The sequence below is a fragment of the Triturus cristatus genome, chromosome 12 (genome assembly GCF_964204655.1).
Source record: "Triturus cristatus chromosome 12, aTriCri1.1, whole genome shotgun sequence".
Lineage (NCBI taxonomy): Eukaryota > Metazoa > Chordata > Amphibia > Caudata > Salamandridae > Triturus > Triturus cristatus.
Window position 1 is genome coordinate 584,336,601 of NC_140595.1, and position 24,700 is coordinate 584,361,300.

Genomic DNA, 24,700 nt, shown 5'->3' on the forward strand with positions numbered 1-24,700 from the left:
ATGGGGTTCATGGTGTGTACGTCGCGTACCGGGACTCCGTTGCGTGGCGGTTCGCTTCGAACTCTGCTTTTCCGGCTGTGTTTGACTCCCGTAAAAAAAGAGGCGTACGGAGTGACGTAGGGACGAATCGTACTTGCTGGGCCGGAAACCGCTGCCTGAATACGTCCGGATGTCGCGTACAAGCTGTTCCGGATCAGAATCGTAGGTATTTTTTCCACGTACGGTCTTTTGTACGATTCGTACGGAAATAGGCTTTCTGTACGAATCGTACTTCCTAGGTTGTGGGGACAGTTTACCGGGTACGAGTTGTACGGAGAAAACGCTCCGTACAACGATTCGTACTGCCTTTTTCCAGGATTGGAATCGGCCCCTATGTAGGGTGGGTGGACACAAGGCCAAACCTCTGAAGGCCCTTATTTCATCGGGCAGCCGAAGGTGTATGTAGGAGGTGGAGATGGAGTAGTCTCTGCTGTCTACATAGTTAAGTTCCGCGTGACTCTAAAGGAGGCTGGCAAAACTTTGCTTTGGTGGAGAAGGTACTCCGTCGCCTTTCCGAATGGAGAACCACCTCCACCAAAGTCAAAATAAGGCCCTTAGTACTTTATTAAAATGCGCAATTACTACATCTTCTAATCAAGGTTGGGCATGTCTTGTTATATGCTGCATGGAACTTTGATTCAAATCTGTGAAACATCTCACATTCACTTATGTCTCGAACATTGCAGTCATGTCCCTTTTAACGTTTGCTAACACTCAACAACACTTTACGCTCTTTATGCATTAAATGCACATCAACACTGTCATACTTATTCAATTCCTTCATGGACATTACTTGCTTGTTGCGAAGAATCTGTTTTTTGTAGCTTTTTACACTGTTTGGCCAAGAATATATAAATCAGTAGTATTCCCAAATTATCACGAAGAAGTGAGGACCCATACTCCAGCAAACTAATACTCCATTCACCAAACCCTTTCTAATCTTTTCTGACACTGGAAAAGGTTGGAAATGTACTCATCATACGGCAAACATGAAACGATATCCAGGGCACAACAAAAGGGAGTTTAGCCATATAAGGTACTGAACCCTTAATGCAGTACACTGCGGACCCTGGAAGTCCAGTGTGGCCTCCATTGTAATAGATTAAGCGAAGAGTGGAATTAAACAAACAAAAAAAAGAACGTTGGTTGCAATGGGAACGTGAGCTCCGCCGCTTGCAGAATTTTAAAAACATGTGATCGAGCTGCGCAGTACAAAAGAAAGGCACACAGTCGCCATTGTAAAAGATTAAGCGCGGCATTGGAAATAATAAGAATAAATAAAGAAATAGAACGTTGGCATGCAACGGGAATGCAAGCTCCACCACTTACAGGGTTTTAATAAAAACATGCGGTCGAGCCACCACTATCTAACTTTACAGGAACAAGAGCTTTATGCTAGCATCTCACGCTAAGGAAGTGAAATTAAACAAATGAAGAACACGACAAGAGCAGACTAAGGAAGTGAAATGAAAGAAATGAAAAAAAAACATAACTTCAATTATAAGAACAATATGTTGGGGAAGTGCGTAGTTGTCGTGCCTGCAATGCCAGGTACGACGGCGAAGTGATTAACAAAAGCTTGCTCACTAACAGTTAATGAAACGTACATAGTAAAGACACATGTAAGAGAGGCTGTCCTTATGGGAGGTTACAACAGGAGAGAAGGAGGTACTAGGGAGTGACTAACAAACAAATAAACCAATGAAAAAGAAGCATTTCCAAAAGACACTTAAAGGAGCCAATAAAATACATGGGAGGAAAATAGATGGAGCTTAAAGCCCATATCCGGAATACAGCATGTCTCTAACAGACATCACAGTCGCTGTCTAGGCGAGACCTAAAAAAGGCTGGGAAACCTCCAAAGACCATTGGGAAGGTGACTGCGTCACTGGCATCACAGCAGAATCCACCTAGGCCTGATACAGGAAGGTTAATGGGCCGAACCAGCAGGAGAAGGAAGAAAATTATGGCTGCAACCTGACCCGAAGCAGGTCAAAGTATATGCTGTGACATGCAGGTGATGAAGAAACCGAAGATCCGAGGCAGGGGTGGAGGATTGTGAACACCTCTTCCCTGATTCACCCCAAAGCAGGGAAGGTGGGTAGGGCAGGGTTAGGACCTAGTTACATCACTGCTGGCCAGTTCTGACCAGCCTGATGAAGACAGAGCAAGGTCTATCAGCAGCACTATGAAGCTTCACCATTGCTCTACCCAAGGGCACTACCAATATGTAGACAGTGTGTGGGGGTAAGGGGATGAGAAGAGAGAGCGCCCCAGGAAGCGGGCAGAACATCCTACAAGAGGGAACAAAAATTGAACTCTTGTCTTCTGGGTTGAATAAAAGAGGGGATTAGCTATCATTCTGACCAATACTTCCAAGGGAGATGTAGTAGGAACAGTAGTGGAAAGAGGTAAGAGCGTGCTTGCATTCTGATTCTCTCTAAGTGGACACACCTTCACATTAGCCATAATCTATTATATGAATGAGGGACAAGAAATGTTCCCGAAAGAAACCATTGCCAATATCATGTTAACACTGGAGAGAGAAGTAGCGATGGAAGATTACCTAAACCTCACAATGGACACAGTGATGGACAGATCAGTGCAAAGAACATGCCAAATGTCAAACAAATGGCATATATGTAAATTTAAAAGTTTACACATACTTCTCAGCATGGCATCGAACATATTCCAGGCTTGGATTAATTTTGAGGAACCTGGGGATGTAGTCAAGTAAGACGGCTGACAAGGCGTGCTAGGGGAGAGCATCCCCTGCACCCTGCAGCAATCCTGTAACATTCTCTGTGTTATCACACTCCGGGGCTGCCTTGATCCCTGTGGGGTGGCCGTTTTAGGGGTGAATTTGGAAAGTCCCTTAAACAGAGGATTAGTGTGGTGGGGACAGCGCTAGAAGAGGCGGCCTGGCTGCAGAGTAGGGGGCACTGAGGTGCGGAGTTGCAGTAAACGTGCCCGACCGGGCCATGGCGGCTTATGAAAGGTGAGAGAAGGGCAAACTGCAGCAGCGAGCCGCTGTGTTCGAAAGCGGGCTGTCCGTGCGGTGCAAGCGGAGAAGCCTGGGCTCCCTGTGGGGCCTTGACGCTGCGGTTCTCCTGTAGGAGTAACTGATACTAGAGCCAGGCCGCGAGGACTGCGGCCCAGGACTGACCATTACAGTGAGGTGGAACGGTGAGACTGGGGGCAGCGGGCCGTAGCACTCCGCATTGGGTGGCTCCCATGGAAGCTGCCACCTGCCCTGGTCTTTGACTCCTTGCGGCGTGCCGACAGAGCGAGCCTCACCTCTTCTTCTGCCCACCCCCGAACACAACACAGCTGGGGCCGGCTCTCCCTAGGGGGCAGGTGTGTGGCGGCAACATGAACAGAGAAAGTGCCCTCCCTCCACTGATGGACAGTTGTAGCACATTTGGAGCAGCCTGGGTGATGAGGCCTAGCCTGGCAGCCGGAAGCAGTGGGCCCAGGGAAGTGCAAGCACAGAGGCCTACTGAGAAGATGAGCGGGGGCCCAGAGAACTCAACACTACGCCTCTCTCCATGCCACCCCCCTCGCTTGATGTGACGCCTGCCTGACAAGCAAACGCTTACCTGAATGCTGCACCAAGATGGTAGAAAGACATGCCATATACTGGAGGGAGAAACGCATGGGGTGGTTTTGCGGGTAACCCTCTCCCTTTGGAATCAGGTGTGCTGCCCAGGTGTTGCTGCCGGGGTAGGCCTGCCCTGAGGGGTATGTGTGGGGGAGCCTGCCCGGGTGAATTGAAGCAGGAGGCCTATATGTGTCCTATGTCCCGTGCAGGCCCATTGCCGTTTTCTCTATGTTAGCATGAGCTACACACACGTATTTTGCTTTGTGCCACTCTGTACTTTCACACAGAACTTACTGTTATATTTGTGTTCTGTATTTTCCTGGGATTTAGTCTGAACACCGTAGACAAGTTCAAACAACAAAGCCCCTTGTTACTCTGTTTTTGTCAGGCTATAGCACATAGACAAAACACATCCATGAAGCTAGTGTTTGGGAACACGTACGCTTTGTTATATAGGTATGCACAGACAGGCAAATACACAGAAAAGATCGCAACGACACCTAAGATGTAGAACCTTCATCTGTGCATGACAAGGTATGGGGCAGGCACCCAGAGATCATTTGATATATAATCACTTTGCTTCTGTAGAAGTGGAGGGGGGGGGGGTTAGCTTACCCTGTCCTTTACAATGACAGCTCCCTTTATGTTTTATTGATTACTTACTATTCTGACTGTATTTCTGTTAGGCATTTTCTTACTTATTGTAGCACATATACTGCATACTAGAGCATGATAGTTAAAATAAATATTTTAAACTTGTCTTAAGTCTCTGTCAGATCTTATTGCAGGCAGTACGGGTGTGAGAGCAAAAGGGTGTGATCTGTCACTGCAGTTCCTGAGAGGGTCGGGAGTGTTGTGTTCTGGGGTGTCTAATCGCTTGTTCCTCTGTGGCTGAGGAGGAGGGCAGGTGAGACACTATAGCTAGTCGGTCCCGGGATCATGTGTACTAAGGTGGTAGGATAACTCAGTCCCTGCTTACTAAGGTTCTGTGGTCCCAAGCATAGGTCTGTGATTTCTCAGAATCCCTGCAACAGACCTACAACACAGAGGGGCCTGGCAGGCGCCCTGGGCCTGAAGCAGAGATGTGAAGCTCCAGTCCCCCCTCCCCTCCTCCCCCCTCCCCTCAGCCTCTCTTCACTGGGAGACACACGTCGCTGTTGGCTCCGGACCACAGGGACCCCAGGGGCCCTTGCATGTCAAGACCGGACATTGGTGGCCTGCTGTGTACCTGGAAACCCTCTAATCTGTGGGACACCGCACCTGTTGAGGAAACCAGTATGGTGTGTGGAAAGGTCGTGCAATTGCGTATGGACTGCTTCACAGAAGCCAGAACAACAAATGTGGTAGGCGTGGAGGAGAGATGCACACCTCCAACTGGCGTGGACCCTTCAAGTGCACAAATTCTGGTGGTGGTCGAGGCCTCCAAGCAGGTCTAGAAGCACCAAATGGATGCCATTACCATTGAGGTGAACCTGCTGCTCAGATCTCCGTGGGGTCTCAGAGCGCTTCAAAGAGACTGAAGGAAAGGTACAGGTACTGACATAGCAGGTAAAGACATTGACAGCCACAGTGCACACCCTGTTGGGTGCAGGCTACCTGCTTTGAGGGACGCTTGGAAGATGCAGAGGGCATCTTCCAAGTGCACAAGTGCTTATTTACAGTGTATACAATCTAGGGACTGATATTCAGCAAGACTTTAGCTGCAATATTCAAAATTAGAGTTCATTTGCAAAATATATAATAACATCAATATCAGACCGCTAGGGATAAGTCGACGTTTCGATTCCATAAGTGATTACAACAGGGTCATCATCAGGACCAAGCAAGTAGCAGCCAAACCAGCAGAAAGGCTGTATCACACCAAATTATTTTGAAAGAGCCTGGGAATCAAACCTCCTTATTGTCAACACCATACAAGGAATGGTGGTATAGAACTGAAAATATTCAGGGACGTGGCGTATATACTGTAAATACGCATTTGCGCACTTATAATAACAGAGAAAGGGTAATTTTGAGGTGTGATCAAGATGGCGCCCTTGTAGCACCAACCTTATGCAGATGATTACTTAGTCTACTGGAAATTAACCTAGTAATTATGAAAGATTATTAATTATAATGACACTATTTTTAAATGTATTTACTTGTATTAAGAAAAGAAAAGTAACATAACAAAAAGGTTCATTCTGGGGCATGGTCTAGATGGCAGACTGGTAACAGCACCTTCTTACTGCACAATAATACTGCCTCATCCTAGGGATCATTTCTTGCTTCATTTCAATGGTTTTTGCAAACAAGGTTCATCTACAATGACAAAGCAACCTAGTAGCCTCTGCTTACTTCATCCTGTGACATTGTACTGTGGGGAAGGCCATCTCCTGTACTTTCCATTTGTCGGCATTGAGGCTCTGCCCACAGATATAACACATCTTCCAGTAAAGTCTACAGGGTTAGGTTGAATGCTAGGGCTGTTGCTTAGCACTAGAGCTCCTAACTAACCAAGAAATTCTGCACAATTTCGAAACTTGAGCAATGAAAAGTGTTTGGCTATTTTTAATGCACTATTTGACGATTTCACTTGTCTCCCGGGAAGTGTAATTGCTCTTAGAATGGTTCTATGATAGTAGTTGGACTTCTGGTCAGTTGTCTACTTCCCATTTCATCCCCTTGAATACAAAATACCCTTCAAGTTAGTAAATGTTTCATGGTCCAAATTTGTTTTTGTTGGTGCACAATGAGAAGAAGCATTAGACAACTGTCAAAGGCAGAAAAAGCATCTGTAAGCTGAATATATCTAAATATATGCAACCATTTCAACCATTGCAACAAACCCCAACCCAGCGAAACCCACCCCCACCCCAGCTCACTACCAAAGAGAATTACAGATACATACAGTCGGTACAGGTGAAGTTAATAGTGTGAGTCATGCATCTCTGGTACAGGATCCGGTGTGGTCAATCGAAGAAGTTTAAGGTATTTAGGGCATGTCAACTCTCTGAACTCCTGGGGGGAGGGAAATGAAGGGCTGCCACAGTGCGTGATAGGAATCCACTTGCGAAGTGAGGTTTAGAGTGAGGCTCTTTATGCCCCAAATATTCCAGAGACGATGGAGCCACCCCAGGTGTTTCAGAACTTTCTCAGTGCCCCAGTATGCCAGAATCGTTTTATGTGCGCTCCAAGCGCCAAACTAATGTGCCTACGACTTAAGTGCGTAGGAGATGGGCTTGGAAAGCCCCAAGATGGAATATGACAGGAATCTAAGTAGCTGGATGGCCAGGTGGTTCTCAGTGTCTGTCAGGACCTAGTGCCAAAATTGTCAATATAGGGCAGTCCCAGAGAATGTGTAGTAAGGGCCCTGTGGAGCCACGTCACCTCCAGCATTCAGCAATGTGCTTTGTGTTTCCTCTATGCAACAGCGCGGGGATAAGATCGCAGCATGTGACTATCGTAGGGGCAGTCTCTATCCTAGCGGTATTTCTGGCGGTGTGTCGTGCTCTAACGTGAATATCGTGCCATACTACCGGGGAGAGCTGTCCCCCCAGCTCTAATTCCCATTGTTTCTGCACCGCACTTTTCACGCGCGGAGTCTCCTACAGCAGCATACTATAGAGATCTGTTAGGAGATGATTGTCGGAGGGCTTTGTAAGAAGCCATCTTTCAAACCGGGTCAGCTGGTGCTGTGTCCCCCTCTGGCCCAGTGGGTGCATGAGCCAGTGTCAACTTTGTAGATAACAGAAAGGCTCAGTTTCAGGGAGCGAAAAGCCCGTTCGCAGCTGGTCGAAAGACAGGGGACCCTCCTCGTCGAAGAAGTGTCCCGCAGAGGGACACCCTGCCTCCCGCCGTACCCAGCAGGCTGTCTCGTCTAGACCTGGCGTGAACTCAGCATTGCCAGCTATCGGTGTTAGCGGCAAAGGGAAGGTTGTCAAATCGGCCCGAACCGCCAGACCATCCCAGGCCTTCAGGGTCGGCCAAGTGATTGGAGATGCATAAAGTCCCCACGGTCATTGTGTGTGGGATAGGAAGGGGAGCTTCCACGGCGAGGGTCGGGCGACAGCATTTCTCCGATTCCGGCCTGGACCATTCCACAAGATGGCACAGCTGAGTTCCATGGCAATAGTGCAGTATGCTCGGTATTCCAAGTGCACCCTGGCAGGGGGGATGCCAACAAAGCTCCTTCGACATACAGGAGTGTCCAGGCACCCAAAAGAAGTGCTGCATAGCTATTTGAAGTGTCCAGAGCATCCCTGGTGGGGGTTCCAGTGAGAGAGCCTGAAACAGGAAAAGAATCCTCAGTAGGATCATCATTTTGAGGGCGGCTACATGGCCCAGGAGGGAGAGAGGATAGAGCCTCCAGCGGGCCCGGTCGGCCTTCACTCGGGTGTGACGCTGTTGGTAGTTAGGGGTCCTAATTGCCATTATCATCAGGCCAGCTGAATCCCCAAGTAGGGAATAGACCCAGAGGTCCATTGTAGCGGGAGTCTTTGTGCTAGGAGAGTCACAGTCGTTGAGGGGCCATTGAGATTAAGAGCCTGTGACTTGCGAATGTTCATACGAAACCCTGAGGCATCCCCAAAGTACTCCATCTCTTTCAAGAAGGCTGGTAGTGCCTCCGTCGGATTGTTGAGAGCCAATATAATATAATCTGCGTATAAGCAGATAACGTACTCAGCGGAACCCTGTAAACTGCGGGTGATCAGGCACTTTTGGGCAAATGGCTCCATATAGAAAGCAAACAGCCGGGATGGCAAAGGGAACCCCTGCCGTGTGCCTCAACAGATAGAAAAAAGTGCCAAGCCTGTACTGTTGACTTGCACCGTTGCCCACAGGGTGCCAAAGTTGCTTAGTATCCATGAGCGTAATCAACTGTGAAAGCCAAAGCCCGTAAGAGTATCCGCAAGGTAAGGCCAGTAAGGCAGGTCGGCATAGAGCTCCCTCTGGACTGAGCGCAGGTCTTCTCTTAGGGATGCGAACAGAGTTGCTGGGTAGGAACGGGTGACTGGGGCTTCCACGTCCTCCGTATCCAGCAGGCCAACCAGATCAGCGGCTGGTGCATGTGCCCAGGGCGCGGGAGTCGGAGGTTTAGTGAGCATCTCTTTGAGGTTGTGGTCTTATTTCCTGTGTGCTGCTGTCATTGATCCTGTCAAGCTGGTGTTCAGACTGTCCCCTCCGTCTACGGCAATCAGACAGGCGGCCACTAGCCCAGTCGGTGGCCAGGTCGCCCCAGCTCCTCGACGATCGTCGGAGCGTCCCGTCCACCAAGGTGGCATGCCCCCGAGCCCAAGGCTTCTCTCATTCTCAAGGGCCTACCCCGCGTGTGGCAGGGGAGGCCCCCAGGGCAGCCAGGGCCCAGGCCTCCACTATCTAGTTCCAAAGCACAAAGGAGGGGCCCACCAGGGATCCTCTGTTTCTTACGCGGTCAGTGAGGTCCTCCACTGCTGCCCAGGATGCCCTTCACTCCACCACCGCAACACCCCGTGGGTCAGGGGGGCGATTCTTCCTTGAAACCTGGCTGCTACATTGGAGACTGTCCGTTCCTCCCGGGGGCCCCTGCCTCAGATCCACACCACCATCAGGCCGCGCAAGGTTTCACAGGCCCACGGCCACCATCCCAGGGACCACGTCATCTCCTCCTCGCCTCCTCAATGTGGCCGAGGAGGCAGAGGTGTGTTCGGTTTGGGCTCTTCGGGTCCGCCAACCCAAAGTACCGCCACAGTGAGGTCACTCACTGGAGAGGGTCTCGGCTGAGCTCCGGCCCCAGCAGCTGCCATTTTAGAGAGCGGGAGGTTCCGTCTCACCTCCTCAGCACAGTTGCACGGCCCGATTTGGGCTCTTCCAGTACGGGGAGTGGAGCCTCAATGCTCTGTTGCTGCTGGGGAACTGTGGGGTAGTTAGGGGTCTGGGCATATGCTTGGGTCACAGGAGTCTATGACTGAGGGACCGGAGGATGTGTCCTACAGGTCCGACATTTTGGCCACACCCCCTAATAAATGTTTTAAACTAAAACTGCCATTCAGATTTTTAGACGATGCTCACAGAACAGACTTGTAACTAAACAGATGAAATCAATACAGATGTAGTTCAACTGTTTAAATACATAAATCAGTGAGTAAAAACACATCCACATTGCTTGACTGTTGACTACTTAAGTCACTTAAAGGATGTCTAGTCGCTTCAGTTTCAAACTTGTTCCTTTCATTGAGCTAGAAAATACTTCGAAATCCTCAACATACTTACCCAATTCAAGGATCTACTTTTTATACAAAACCTAAAAACATTAGAAATTCTTCAGCAAGACAATTGTTTCTCCTTCTGAGATATTAACATTGAGGCAGGATGTTACAAATGCTGTAGACAAGTTGGTGTATTTAAGGAAAGTTCAAATAAGAACTTGGAAGTGGACAACTGACGGAGAGTACTAGAGTGCTCAGTTCAGATTTTATGTGTGCCAGGTAGAAAGCAGCGAGTTTCAATTAAATTCTGCAGGATACTTCTTCCTGCAGATTCCTGATGTTATGAGTTTCTCCCAGGCACCAGACTGACTTCGGAAACGTATTCCCTCAGCAAGAGCTCTACAGCGCTGCTAGGGGGTATGAAAGGACTCATTTAGGGTGTCACTAGGCACCAGTTTTTGATTTTCCTGCACCTTATGGGCGTGGGTCTCAAGCTCTTCTGTGTTCATTGAATTCGTCAATGTCTAGTGGACAACAGATTATGTCAAATGTCACCTAGGGTCTCTAGGTTTAAACCCATTAGATGATATTGGAAGAGGTTGTTCCCAGTCAAATTGCATGTGGGCCTGACCATGATCCTTCGTTCTGTCTCCAGAGCTTTTATGCACCAAAAGACCATCAGGGAGTGGGAAGACAAACTATTTCTGGCTTGGACCAATACCAGAATCCTTCAACGGCCCCTCTCCTCCTTCATGTAAGTAAGTCCCATAAAGTGATGCCCAAGGAGTCCTTCCACAGGAAACATAAGCCATCTTTTCAGGTATTTTTCTCAGTCATAAGCTGATGCCATTTCATCCCAAATTCTTGTCAATACATCACTCCCTGGAGAGTTTGATGAGTAAAGCATCTCCAACTAAACTATACCCCAAATATTTCCATTTTGCACCATCAGACCATGGGGCAGATTTACAAGCCTCTTGCGCCACTTTTGCGTCACTTTTCCCATGTTAAAAGTGGCGCAAAAGTAGCGCAAGGGGCTTGTAAATCTGCCCCCATGACTGCAAGCAAACTCGCTCCGTACAAAGTCTGCGCTTCAGTTGCTCCAGTTCTATGTACTGATACAGCAACATGCCTACTGGGAGGTTACATCCATGCCGTGTGAGAAACAGCGAAGTTGGCTGTGACCAGCCTTCTAGATCTCATGAAGAAACAATTTTCTGAATTTTGGGTAATAGTCGGTATGCCTCTAAGCAAATTCTCACGGTGGATGATTCCGCTGACACAGAGCCCTTTCTATGGCGGTTACCCTCAAGAAGCATACTTAGATGCATTCAACCAGCTTTTCTGGGGACAGCAAGACTACCTTAATTGTTACATCCTTTGACAGCGAGTGGTTGTTCAATGCAAAAGCAGACTCTTACCTGAAGCACTTCAAAAACAATTGTAGCTCTAATCCCCCCACCTTCTGCCAGTTTTGCCACTCCAAAATGGTTTGATTTGTCCTCCCCCCATCATCAGCTTCTGATCAAGGGGCCTTCTCTCTTTCTTTGGCCAACTGGGAACCCATGAAAATGTATGTCTTGGTGCTCTAGTTTGTTGGCAAGGACTATGTCCTTCCCTTTCTGTTCACTGCTCAGCATCGCCTCCTTCTGAATGAAAGTGCACCCAGGCCTGTGCCTCAATCGTAAGAAGCTGGAGTTTTGGCCTTGTCAAATAAGTAATTGCCTTCTTGCAAAAAATGTGCCACAGAAGTGATGCCCTTTAGTAAAGGGCAACACATTGTATTCCTTTTACTTCTTGGTCACCTGGAAGGATGGGGGCCTCGGACCCACTCTGGAAGTGAGACCCTTGAATTTATTTGTTCACCAGGATAAACTCAAGATGCTGTTCTTGAGTCAGCTCCTCCAGTCCTTAAATATAGGCAGAATTGGATGGTGTCCCTGGACCTCCAGGTCACGTAGTTCCATCTTGCAATCCTACCATCTCACAGGCATTACTCTCACTTCTTTAAATGGGGTCATGGCACTGACAATTTGGGAAACTACATTTTGGTCTTACAATTGCTCCACAATCTTCACAAATGTACTGGTCGTTGTTGTGGCCTCCATCAGGAGGTCACTGAAGGCAGGGTCCACTGCGCTGATCTCATACCCTCTGGAGTGCACCATGACCGTCCATCACCTGGCTTCATCAACCAGCAAAAGTTCAACTCAGAGATTGGCCTTTATTGAGGTGACCATCGACATAACCTGCATGACAGCTTTACACTCATCTCAGAGGATCTCAGGTATTTAGGAAAAGAGTCTGATAATTCAAATTCTGAATCCAATCCTGGTCCTGCAGGGCCTTTGCCTATGGGGCTTGTTTGTTGTCTGGTGTATCCTTTCGTGGTGCCGGGGAGGTGGATGATAAGGTCCTTTCAGTGGTGCCTTAGGAGGCGATGGCTTCAGCATCAGGGGAGTCTCTCTGCTCATGTGCAGATTTTCCGCTATGTTCTCCCAGACCAGCAGTGATGAATGTGCTCCTCCAACCTCACGGCGTGTTACCCCTTCAGTCCTCCTTAGTAGCAGGACACTTTTGTTATGAACACCTCCATAGTTGGGTTGCGCCACTCCTCTGAGGAGATGATGGACCAGTCTCTTGGGTCCCCATTAGAACAAAGTAAGTACATCAATCTTCTTGCACTGGGGGCAGTTTGTCTAGCCATGAAGGTGTTTTTCCCTCCATCTTGGAACATGTTGTGCAGCTTTTCTGGACAACACCGCAGTCCATTATCTCAACCGTCAGAGCATTGGAGGTAACTTTGCACATGTGACACTGGGTTCTGCACTAGGGAATTTACCTGGTGGCAGCTCATCTGGGAAGTACTCTGAATGTGTAGGCTGATGCCTTGATTCATCTGTCGCTGGAGAATTACAAAGGAGAGCATCACACCAGCGTCACTGACATAATCTTCTGCTGGATAGTACCTTAAAGCAGAGCCCTTTTTGATATGGTACTAAACAGAGAATGCCCTTTGTTCCTCTCCGTGTACTCCCCGCCACATGTTTCCTAAGGAAACGCCTTCCAGTTCAACTGGTTGTAGGGACTGCCTTTATATATGCTCTCCAATCCCACTACTCTGAAGGGTTCTGCAGAAAGTGTGAGAGGATTGAAGAGTGCCGTCTCTCATCGCCCTAGGTAAGGTGAGGTGTATTTGGTACACTGGTCGCATCATCCACCCCAATCCTCAGGTTTATCACTTACACAAATGGAGATTAAGTGGGGTCAATTATATAGCATACACACACCCTGAATATAGTTTCTTCTAGATACTCTCATATTTGATGCTCAATTAACAATTGTAGTGAAATAAAATGAGAGGTGCAGGATCACACAATTTGGTTAAGAGAGGAAGCTGTGATTTAAACTCAGTTTTCCTGGATCCATGTTGTGTTATTCAGCCACTGGATGAATAGCTCATTCTCCGTCCCACTAACACCAAAGGATAATGATTCATGTTCAATTGTATCTATTCACACTGTGTTCAATAAATACAAGCATCACATGTTAATTCTATCTGACTCGATACATGTTTAAAATGTCAAAATATCTTTTTTGAGCAATATTAGGCATAAGTAAATGCAGGAGACTATTTTTAAGTTATTATCACTGCCTCCACCTGACTTACTGTACAGTAAAGTGGGAGACGGTCAGCACCTCCACGATGCCAGTTGCATTGATTAGCAAAACAAAGAGGTGTTTGACTTCCTGCAAAGCTTCAGTGCACCAAGCTGTGCTTACCACCCTTTCTCCTCCTCAACTCAAATAGTGGCCTTCATAAAAAGATTTCAAGTTTTTCAATTGTTGGTCTGCCGTTTGTTTATCATTAGTGTATTTTCTGTTCCTCGGTGCACGTCTGAATAAGGTGCTGAAAAATGGATCTGATGCCAGTGTGCCCGGTGGCGCGGTACATCCTGACATCACATGCAGTTGCATGGCAGTGGAGAGACCTTGCTGAGGAAAAAAGTTTTCGGTCCAAGCTGGCAGTTGGGAGCTATTCACATGGTGAGGAACATACAGGAAGAAACCGTATCTGCCTGAAATATTGTTACCAAAGGTAAGCAACTTTTTCTTCTGGGTCGGATATTCTGAGATTGAGGATAAAGGTTTCTGGAAATACTTAGCCAGGAACGGAAGAGGCTCAAGATTGACAGGAGAAAGTAAAAATTAGGTTTACAGTAACTGCAGACACACATCAGGTGAATGTCTCGGTAAGAACAGTGGCCTAAGGCTGAGGTTCAACAGGTAAACAGCAGTGAAGGGCATGTTAGGGAATGGAGTAAGCTTAGTCAGCGATATGAAAATAGTTCTTTAGTAGTAGGAAACTGAATGATAATTAGGTGGAAATTACAGTTTTGGTACTAGACACAGAAAGATAAGTAGAGTCTCAATCTGGAGCACGTGATGATATAAACCCAGCGAGGATTTGGAAAAAGACAGGTGAGTAGTGGAGATAGACCAGAGTAGGCGTTGGCAACACAAGTATACTGGGTGAAAGCTGGAGAAAGGAGGTGGAGATGGAAAGGAGTATAAGGAGGATATAGTAGTCAAACATTAGACAATGATGATAGAGAAAACCCAATCTAATTTTGGAGACTGTAAGATAAATACTGGCAAAATCAGTCATTAAAGTTGAAGACAGAAAGACAAACAGTAATGTAGACATGCAGCTTGCTAGATGACTGGAAAACTGCTATGAATAACATTCCAGTCCCTTTGAAACAGATAAATCATTGGGAAGGCACATTTACGGTGTTGCTGGCACACATCTGAATGTAGGGTTAAAGAACAACCCCTTAAGTGTTTGTATCTTACCGAAATGGAATATGCCACCAACAGAACGAAAATGACAAAAAGAAACCCTTTAATTTCATCCCAGGCTTTGCACAGCGTCGAAGTGATTAGGTGCAATTTGGGATTGATATTCAGAAGGTTCCAGAGCTTCACTGTTGCCACTGAGACTTGGAAAGCTATTATGTAACCTAGAGCAGAGTCCACAGTCCCAGTCTCATAGAAACTTACAAATCTGAAAGAAAAGGAATAAAATGAATACTGAATGTGGGTTTGGTATTATGCAGCTCCTTTTTGTACTAAAACTCACCTCAACGCAAGGAGACCTCAACAATAGCAGTAACATGCAAGACAAAACCTAATGTGAAAAGTATAAATCTTTGACATTTACTTATGACTTTTACAATTGTTTGGCAATACCTTCACTGAAGCATGTCTGGAAAAAGCTTCTCTATAAAATGCTGAAAAAATGTTTTCAATAGGAACCAGTGTGAACATGTAGGTTTCAAATGCGTGCGCCAACCATCAGAGCCCAGCTATCACATATTTCTTGTGCCATGTATGGTTGAAGCACATATGTAAGTAAGTAATATTTATTGTTCAGTTAATAATAATGTCTTGCAATCAATAAAATATCACAATATATTCCTTTGCTTACAACCTAGTGGTTCCCAAATTCAGGAAAGCTGGCTCGGGTGGCAGACGTTTTCTGGTTGGGGCACCACCAGACTCTGGAACTCCCTCCCCTTAGAGCTAAAGGGGAAACTCAACTGCTGGCTTTTAGAAAAGCATTAAAAACATGGCTGATCAAGGTCTGACACAGCGGTCAGTTTCAGCATTCGTCTGCTCTATGAGCTACTGCCTAGACATTTGGGTATTAGCCGCCCTCTAAAAATACCTTTTTCATTTCACAATTTTAAAAATATTGTTTAAATAAAATCCCAATTTTTTTCCGGCTCTCTATGCAATTGACCTTCGTTAAAACATTCAATAAAATCGTAAAACCAGTTTGTATTATTAACACAATTACTCAAGAAAGCAAGCCTGGACACTTTAAATTGGTGTCAGGGTCATCACTCACAAATTGCTGTACCAACAAGCAATGGCATAGCCAATAGGCCTTGCCTTTGGGACTTTATAAGTGTTTACGCAGAGCTATTGGCTTTGGCAATGTTTTTAAAACTGTCAGCTAAGTAGACAGATATGCCTAAGTAGAAAAGAGAGCATTTGATGTACCCAGCGATTGTAAATCTTGTTAGTGTGGAATAAAACGATACAGAAACCCTTTTTTTTTATATAACTCTTTTTTTATTGAAGTTATGCGAGACATACAACATGAGCACAGTTCCGTCAAATCACTAACAGAAATCACGACAGGACAAATCATACAGTATAAGGAGGAGAAGAGGAGGAAGTTATGGTGAGGGGGGACTATCACTGTCAGGCTCCTCTGGCGGGGCACATATATAACCATGGTATGCGTTCCAGGGTGACCAGATCTTGGCCCACTTTCGGGGGCATCCCCTAGCTGCGTAAACTGTCTTCTCTCTAAGCATACACCAATCAAGGTCGGTTTCCCAATCCGTAACCTTTGGGGCTGAAACCCTTATGTTTTAATAAAACGTGTGGTGTTTTCAATATATCAACTTTAGAAGGCTGAGGGAATAAGATGGTGCTAAGAGCAATGTACACAAAGTTTGGCTGTAGCAAACTCCTGTGTTTTCCTTGTGTAGTTTCTTATATTTTTAATAACCCCCCCTTTTACATTTCCAGCACCCATGTGCGTTGTGTTGTGTCTATTTTAACATATTGCTTTAGCATAAACTTCTGTTTTTTAAGGTCCTGCAATGCACACTAGTGGGCATTTTACAAAAGAATCTTGTTGCTGAAAACATGAACTTTAAAACGTATTATTGCTGGCAGGCAGGGGAGGGAGGGATAGACAGGACGGAGAGAATTGCATAGAGAGCGTGAGAGAGAGGGAGGGGGAGGGGGAGGGGGAGGGAGGGTTTAGAGAGAAGCATGTAGTTATACAAAAGCAAAGAGAGTTATTACTTCCTGTCAGAGGCTGCGAGAGTCATAGCCTGTGAGCCCAGGGTCAGAGAGTGAATAGCAGGAAGAGCGTTGTGACCGCACCTTTTTAGTAAGGCTGTACTGCAGGGATCAGACTGGTGTGGAAGGGAAAAAGGTAGGACAACTTTTAGACGTTTACCCGAAGAAGGTATAAAGAGAAACAAAACCCTTAGACGGTTTAAGCTTAAATAATGCCAAAGGACGATTGTGTTTTTCATTTCCAGCTATGGGTGGGCAAATTGGATCTATTTTGAACATTTCATCTACAGCCAAACCGGATCTCAGCATGTCTTTCAGCATGTCTTTTAGAAACGGAGGTCAAATGTCTCTCTCACACGTACATATACATTTCCACAGCTTACGACAACATTGCGCCCAACTGACCGTAGTTATTGTTGTGCACATGTCTGTGCAAAAGCTCCACATGTGTTTTAATTTGCGCTGTGTCGGCTTCCCTCTGCTGTGCCACTGCCCTGCACCAATCCTGGCCTGACCCAAAGCGTGATAAGAGCAGGAAGATACACACTTGGTGAAGTTTATAGTAAGAATGTTCTTGTAAGCCTTTTTATATCGCTGCACGTCCAAATTATTTTTCCACTAAGCAGAGGCGAGATAATTGTTACTTTCCAATCTCTCCTTCACCGTGATAACTTTATTTTTTATTGCGCTCAATACCAATTTGTAGCCATGTCACAGTGCAGGCTAATTAGTAGCAGAGAGAACAAGATTGACGTCTACATCCAAAAGTGAAACTAGCCCGAATCATAGAAGCAGCGAGGGGCTGGGCGTGGCGTGATTACAGAACAATGCCGTGCCACTGGAAATTAACAAACTGCGAGGGGCGGGAGGTGTTGGGGGAAGGCACAGGGAGATTAAGACAACTGCAAGCAGAGCTGTGTGCCAGTGAGGAGAGGGGTGAAAGGAGAAGTAGTGCATGTAAGCAAAACATAAGGCCCATATTGAAAGGATCCATGTAGCAGGGGCCGCCGGCAGGGTGGGAACAAACAGCCATGAGGTGGCCCAAATGTACTTCTATTCACAAATAAAAACTTTGGAATTCCGAAAGGCAGACCAAGCAACCAATAAACAATGAAAAGCTGTGGGCGTGTGGTGAGTGTGTTCAAATCCCACAGAGGGATTACAACATGCCTCACAAAGTAGCGCATGCGCGCTGCCTCTAGGCTCGACCTAAAAAACGCGGTATAAACATAAAACATTGCTAATTCTGAAAGACAGAGTAAAAGTGCTTAGTGCAATATATTAATTACAATTCATTACACAGAGAGTACTAGGCCAGAAGAAGAGAGAAAAAGTGGGAGCCATAATATCTTTAAAAGTACAAATACGCCAGGAAATTAAGTGCTTAGTGCTTTGATTCAATTTAATTTCCTTATACAAGGAATACAAGACCAAGAGAACGTTTTAGCCCTACTTGTGGAAATATTCTGGAGTAAGGTGCTTTAGTGCGCTGGCTTAATATCATTTCCTCATAACGTAAATACTAATTCAGGGACAGCAAAACGTAATCATAATAATCAAGTACTCCTTTATAGTTCTATCTTAGCCAATTTAGCGACAGCTACGCATATAAACGTCAGAGATTTTCCACAGAACATCGTGTCCCTCCTGCAGGCAAGTTATTACTAGCTGATAAGTGTGTATGCTATTCCTATTGAAGAACTATCTCAGCAGATGCTTTCGTTCCATCATTAGAGCACGACAAGTGCAGACAATATGGAAAATGTCCTCCAGTGTATAATTGCAAAGCCAGCATGTGAGCTCGGTGGAGGATCGTCTACAGGCAGAGGGGATTTTAAAGAGTTTGGAGACCTCCCGATGGCGGGTTCAGCAGTCTGAACTTTAGCCGGAACAGTTCCCCTAAATATAGTTGAGGCTTTAGGAGGCCGTATGAGCCTATTACCATCCAAGCATGAGATCTCTTAAGTAGTACAGCTTTATCATCTAGAGGTGAGATCTTTTTCCCAATTGAGTTTACAACTCTATTAAAGGCTTGTTGTGAAAGGGTTAAGGTCTAAATTTCCTCTACCTAAAAGGTAGTTAACGCCAGGTTTAAATAGCCATGATCCTCGATGTTTAATCAATCAATCACTCAATCAATCAATCATTTGTAAAGCGCACTACATACCCGTGAGGGTCTCAAGGCGCTGGGGAGGGGGCGCTACTGATCGAACAGCCAGGTCTTGAGTATCCTCCTGAAGGTCAGCAGGACTTGGGTCTGTCGTAGGCTCAGTGGGAGGGTGTTCCATGTCTTGGCGGCGAGGTGGGAGAAGGATCTCCCGCCGGTGGTTGTTCTTTGGATGCGCGGGACGGTGGCGAGTAAGCGGTCGGCGGAGCGTAGCTGGCGGATGGGGATGTAGAAGGAGAGCCGTCTGTTGAGGTAGGCTGGGCCGGTCTTGTGGAGAGCTTTCTGTGCGTGGATGAGGAGCTTGAAGGATATCCTCTTGTTGACGGGGAGCCAGTGCAGGTTTCTCAAGTGGGGGGTGATGAGGCCGTGTCGTGGTACGTCGAGGATCAGTCGTGCCGAGGAATTTTGGATGCTTTGTAGTCGTTTGATGAGCTTGGTCGGGGCTCCCGCGTAGAGGGCGTTTCCGTAGTCGAGTCTGCTGCTGACGAGGGCCTGAGTGACTGTCTTTCTTGTATCTGTCGGGATCCATCTGTAGATCTTGCGGAGCATGCGGAGGGTGTTGAAGCAGGAGGAGGAGACGGCGTTGACTTGCTTGGTCATTGAGAGCGTTGAGTCGAGGATGATTCCCAGGTTGTGTGCGTGGTCGGTGGGTGTCGGGGCTGCCCCCAGTGCCGTCGGCCACCAGGAGTCGTCCCAGGCTGAAGGGTTGGAGCCGAGGATGAGGACCTCCGTCTTGTCCGAGTTCAGCTTCAGACGGCTGATCTTCATCCAGTCGGCGACGGCCTTCATTCCTTCGTGGAGGTTTGCTTTGGCGGTGATGGGGTCCTTGGTGAGGGAGGGGATCAGTTGAGTGTCGTCGGCGTAGGAGATTATGTTGAGGTCGTGCTGTCGGGCGACGTGTGCGAGCGGGGCCATGTAAATATTGAACAGTGTCGGGCTGAGGGAGGATCCCTGGGGTACGCCGCAGATGATCTCGGAGGCTTTGGAACGGAATGGGGGGAGACTGACGCTCTGGGTTCTGCCGGAGAGGAAGGAGGTGGTCCATTCCAGAGCCTTGTCTCCGATCCCTGCGGCGTGGAGGCGTGCGCATAGTGTGCGGTGGCAGACGGTGTCGAAGGCGGCGGAGAGGTCTAGGAGGATGAGTGCTGCGGTCTCACCGTTGTCCAGCAGGGTCCTGATGTTGTCGGTGGTGGCGATGAGGGCAGTCTCGGTGCTGTAGTTGCTGCGGAACCCTGACTGGGAAGGGTCCAGGATTCCGTTTTCTTCTAGGTATCGGGTTAGCTGTCTGTTGACGATTTTCTTGATGACCTTGGCCGGGAAGGGGAGCAGAGAGATGGGCCGGAAGTTCTTATGACCTCTTGGGTCTGCCTTAGGTTTTTTGAGTAGGGCGTTTATCTCGGCGTGTTTCCAGCTCTCTGGGAAAGTCGCGGCTTCGAGGGAGAGATTGATGACGTTGCGCAGGTGGGGTGCGATAGAGCTGCTTGCTTTGTTGAAGACGTGGTGCGGGAATGGGTCTGACGGAGAGCCAGAGTGGATTGTGCTCATGGTCTTGATGGTGTTATCGACGCTCACGCTGGCCCAGGCTAGCAGGGGGTCATGGTCGAAGGTGTGCGCAGGGTCTGTTGTGTTGCTGTCTGTTGGGGCTGTCTGGGTGTTGAAGCTGTCGTGGATGTCTGCTATCTTGTGGTGGAAGAAGGTGGCGAGGGAGTCGCACAGGACTTGCGATGGCGGGATGTCGTTGGTGTTGGAGCTGGGGTTGGAGAGTTCCTTCACAATGTTGAAGAGCTCCTTGCTATTGTGTGCGTTGTTGTTGAGGCGGTTTTTGAAGGAGGTCCTCTTGGCCGCCCTGATGAGGTGGTGGTGGTTGCGGATGGCATCCTTGAGTGCTGCGTGGCTGTCCGGAGTTTGTTCACTGTGCCATACCTTCTCTAGTTTCCGTCTGAGAGAGAGAAACACTTTGTAAACCCCAACACGCTGATGTGCTGACATTGCACGTTCTCGGCAGAGGCAAACAGATCAAGCCAAGGCTCTCCTTACACGCAGAAGAGATCTTGAAGCATCTCCGGATCTAGTACAATGTGGCTGTCATTCATGATCTGTGAGGCACTGACAGTTGACTTTGTCCACCTTGGCATTCAGTGGGCCTACCTGGTGCTGCAGGACTAGGAAGATGTCCTGGCATTCCAGTCACGTCCAAAGCCACGGGGCCTCCTGACAAAGGGTCCACAACTGCAACCTCCCTATTTGTTGCAGTACAGCATTGCAGTGTTGTTGTCCATGAACACATAAACCAACCTTCCTTTGATGGATAGGAGGAAGGCATTCTATGCCAAGCAAATCGCCCCCAGCTCCAGGAGGTTGAAGTGGAGCTGGGATTCCCCTGGAAACCAGAGTTTTCTGATCTCCACCTCTCTCAGGTGGCCAACCCAACCCAGTAATGCGTTGGTCACCACTGTCAGATCCGGGTTGGGAAGGGAGGATGTCTCTCACCGGGCCAATCGTGGTTAATCAGCCACCACTGCAGATTTTGTGCAGTCCCCTCCAATATCTGGACCAGGTCGGAGAGATTTCCTTGAGGCTGCCTGTGCCATCAGTCATGCTTCACCGGCGGGATACAGGAGGCCATGAGACCCAGCAGCCTAAGAGTCAGTAATCCGACATTCAGGATAGAGGCAGAAATGTCGGAATCATAGCCTGAATATCCTGAACTCAGCGCTCCAGAGTATAGGTGTTGATCGCACAGTGTCCTCCAGCATGACTCCAATGAAAGAAAGCATCTGAGAGGTGAGGTGGGACTTCGGCACGTTGATCGTGAACACCAGCGAATGCAGTAGGTCTGCCGTAGTCTAGAGGTAGTTGACGACTGCCTGGGGGTAGTCTGGCTTCAACTGTCAGTCATCAAGGCACGGGAAGGCTGGAACCCTGACCTCCGCAGATGGGATGCAACACAGACATCACTTTCGTGAACACCTCAAGGGCACTGTTAAGGCTGAAAGGGAGCACAGCAAACTAGAAATGCTGGTGGCCCACTGAGAACCACAGGTAACCCCTGTGGACCAGCAGCACAGCGATGTGAAAACACATGTCCTGCAAGTCCAGCGCCACCATCCAGTCTCCAGGAGCCAGCGCAGACAGAACCTGAGCCAACGTAAGCACACTGAAATTCTCTCTTTTTAGGACCAAGTTGAGAGGGCACTGGTCTAGTGTAGGACGGAGACCATCATTCTTTTTGGGCATCAGAAAGTAGCAGGAATAACAACCACCAGAAAGTAGCAGGAATAACAACCATGTCCTACTTCTGGTGCAGGCCCCCACTCAATGGCTCCTTTTGACAGAAGAGCCAGTACTTCTTGAGAAGCAAAGAGAGAAGGTCCTTCATCAGGCATTCCTTGGAAGGTGTCAAGGGCGGTGGGTTTTCCACAAATGGGAGGGCGTATACCTTCCTCACAATCTGTAGCACCCACTTGTCGGAGGTTATCTCAGACCATTGGGGCAGGCGGTGCCTGATCCTGTCACCAAAAGTGGTGCTGGCTAGAGAGTGTTCTTAGAGGCTGCGGCAGCTAGACGGGTGGGGGATTGGACAGCTTACTGAGTCTGACTCATGCATCCTCTTTTGGGATCTGTGACCCGCCCACAAAAGGACTGAACGGGCTGCTGTACTGGTGGGTATGGTTGATATTGCAGACACCCAAACGTGCCCTGGCAATGGCCGCGGTAGGGGCAAAAGGACTGCTTTTGGAACCTGGCAGATAAGCGCTCAAGAACTGTGTCACCTTTGTCACCAAATAGGAGGGAGCAGTCACAGGGCATGTCAACCAGGGATGCCTGGACATCCCCTAAAACCCATGGACCGCAAGCAGGTTTGGCAATGCAGCACCACCGCAGGAGCCATTGCTCTGTCTAGTGAGTCTGTGGTATTCAGACCACACCGGATGGCAAACTTTGCTGCATCCCGACCATCCAATAAGAGTTGGTTAAGGACAGCCTGGCCCTCCCCGGGAAGCATGGGAAACAGTTTTTCAACCGAGTCCCACAATGCATGAAAGTATCACCCCAAGAAGCATGGGGTGTTCAAAGAAAACAAGGCAAGGCTGGCGGAAGAGAAAATAAGCTTCCCAAAGGAGTCAAAGGGAACGCATTAGGTTTGACCTTTGACATTAAACCCTGCACAACCAGGCTCTGAACAGAGGGGTGCTGGGAGAGGAAGGCTGGGTCTCCTGGGGCAGGGCTATGGTGTCGTGCAATCATGCGATGCACAGGAGCCCCTCTGCAAGGTTTGGCCCAGGCCCCCAGAAAAACGTCTGTGAGGAATTTGTTAAAGGGTCTTAGTTATTCAGCCGAACCGGCTCCTGGGTGAAGGATCACCATCAAGACATTGAATTTGACCTCAGTAGAAGCAAGCTGAAGGTCACAGCACTCTGCCGCCCTGCACATCACTGTGGCAAAGGATGCACCTTCCTCAGACATGCTATCCTGTCCAGGCCCTGTGTCAGAGTCCAATGAGGTGCTCAGATCACTGGCATCACCCGGCTCTTCATGCCAGTTTGGCTCAGGGTCCTTCTCCAAAGTACCAAACCCTTCCTCCTCATTTCCGCCTTTAGGAAATTAGGGTTAATCCATGGCAGTAAGTCCAGGGGCAGATAGGACCTGGATGGTGCTGGCATCAATGTCAGAATGCGCAGGTTCGGAGCCAGTAATAACGATGAGTTTATCATCGAACGGGACAAGTTTGTGTCAGGGGCGGAACCGGAATGGAAGGAGCCGAGGTGGAAGAAGGCATCCGAGATGGTGATGGTCCAGAAACGGGGCCGGATCCAAAAGACCCAGCTGGCATCTGAGCTGAGCCCGATGGAGGTAACCCAGGAAGGGCACCTCTTGGCTCCATGGGGCCCGAAGGCGTGCCAGTGGAAATCAGTGGCCCAAAGATGGTGTGCATGGCGTTGTGTAATTCTTTGAGTTGGGGATGAATCACTCCAGCTCCCAGGAACTCAGAGTAGCATGGAGCAGACCCAGACTTCGGTTCCAGAGGTGGTGTGCGGGAGCAGGGTGTAGAAGCATGGTGTTTGGAAGAGGAAGCCGAAGAACGTTTCAACTTCTTCTTGTGCTTCTTGAACTTACCCGACTTGGAGGAAGAAGTCTTGGACTGTTAAGATGATTGTCTACGGGAATGATCTTGTGATCTCCCACGGGAGTGGGACGGGGATCGGTACAAAGTCTTCTTCTGCCGGGCCACCAGGAACCTCCAACCCCACACGCGAATCACCTTTGGTTTCATAGATTCGGAGCAGACATTGGGATCATGGCTGGACCCCAGGCACCACAGGCAATCCAAGTGTGGGTCAGAGACATACATCTGTTGGTGACATTCTTCACACAGTTTAAACCCAATGGTGCCTAGTGCACTAGGATAAAATCTTGAAAGAAATTGTCAAAAAGTAACCAAGGTAGCTCTTAAGGATCCTTGCCGGAGGCGCAGAAATAAAGGCTCTGATGTCAGCGCACCAGGGTGGTGCTTATATAGGCACAGTGATGCCATGGCTGACATGGATGCAGCAGTGTGGAGCCGATTGACACCACCTACTGGCGCTCAGAGGTACTGCTCAAGATTTTCTGGGTCCAATCTGATGCCTGTGGAAAATTTTAAGGTGACAAATCTGCGGTTAGCAGTCGCTTTCAGAACAGTGCTTCTGTAGCCTGCTCATTCTCACCACCCTCCATAGTGCCATACCATTCTCCCCTTGTCAAGATCTTCCTGAATTACAGAGTACATTCTCCCTGATTTACCAGGTCTACTAGTCTTAACTGTTGTCAAATGGACAAAGGGAAGTACAGATGGTTTAG

At 48.0% G+C, this 24,700-nt stretch overlaps 1 protein-coding gene across 1 annotated transcript in view; it reads right to left on the bottom strand.

The window, feature by feature from the left end:
- The window catches only part of LOC146776319 (polycystin-1-like protein 3), a 729,731-nt gene that overhangs the window by 136,797 nt on the left and 568,234 nt on the right, over positions 1 to 24,700 (bottom strand). Inside the window, exon 26 of the mRNA XM_085639623.1 lies at positions 14,665 to 14,875. Within this exon, the coding sequence (XP_085495749.1) occupies positions 14,665 to 14,875 (211 nt within the window). The remainder of the gene's footprint in view (positions 1 to 14,664; positions 14,876 to 24,700) is intronic.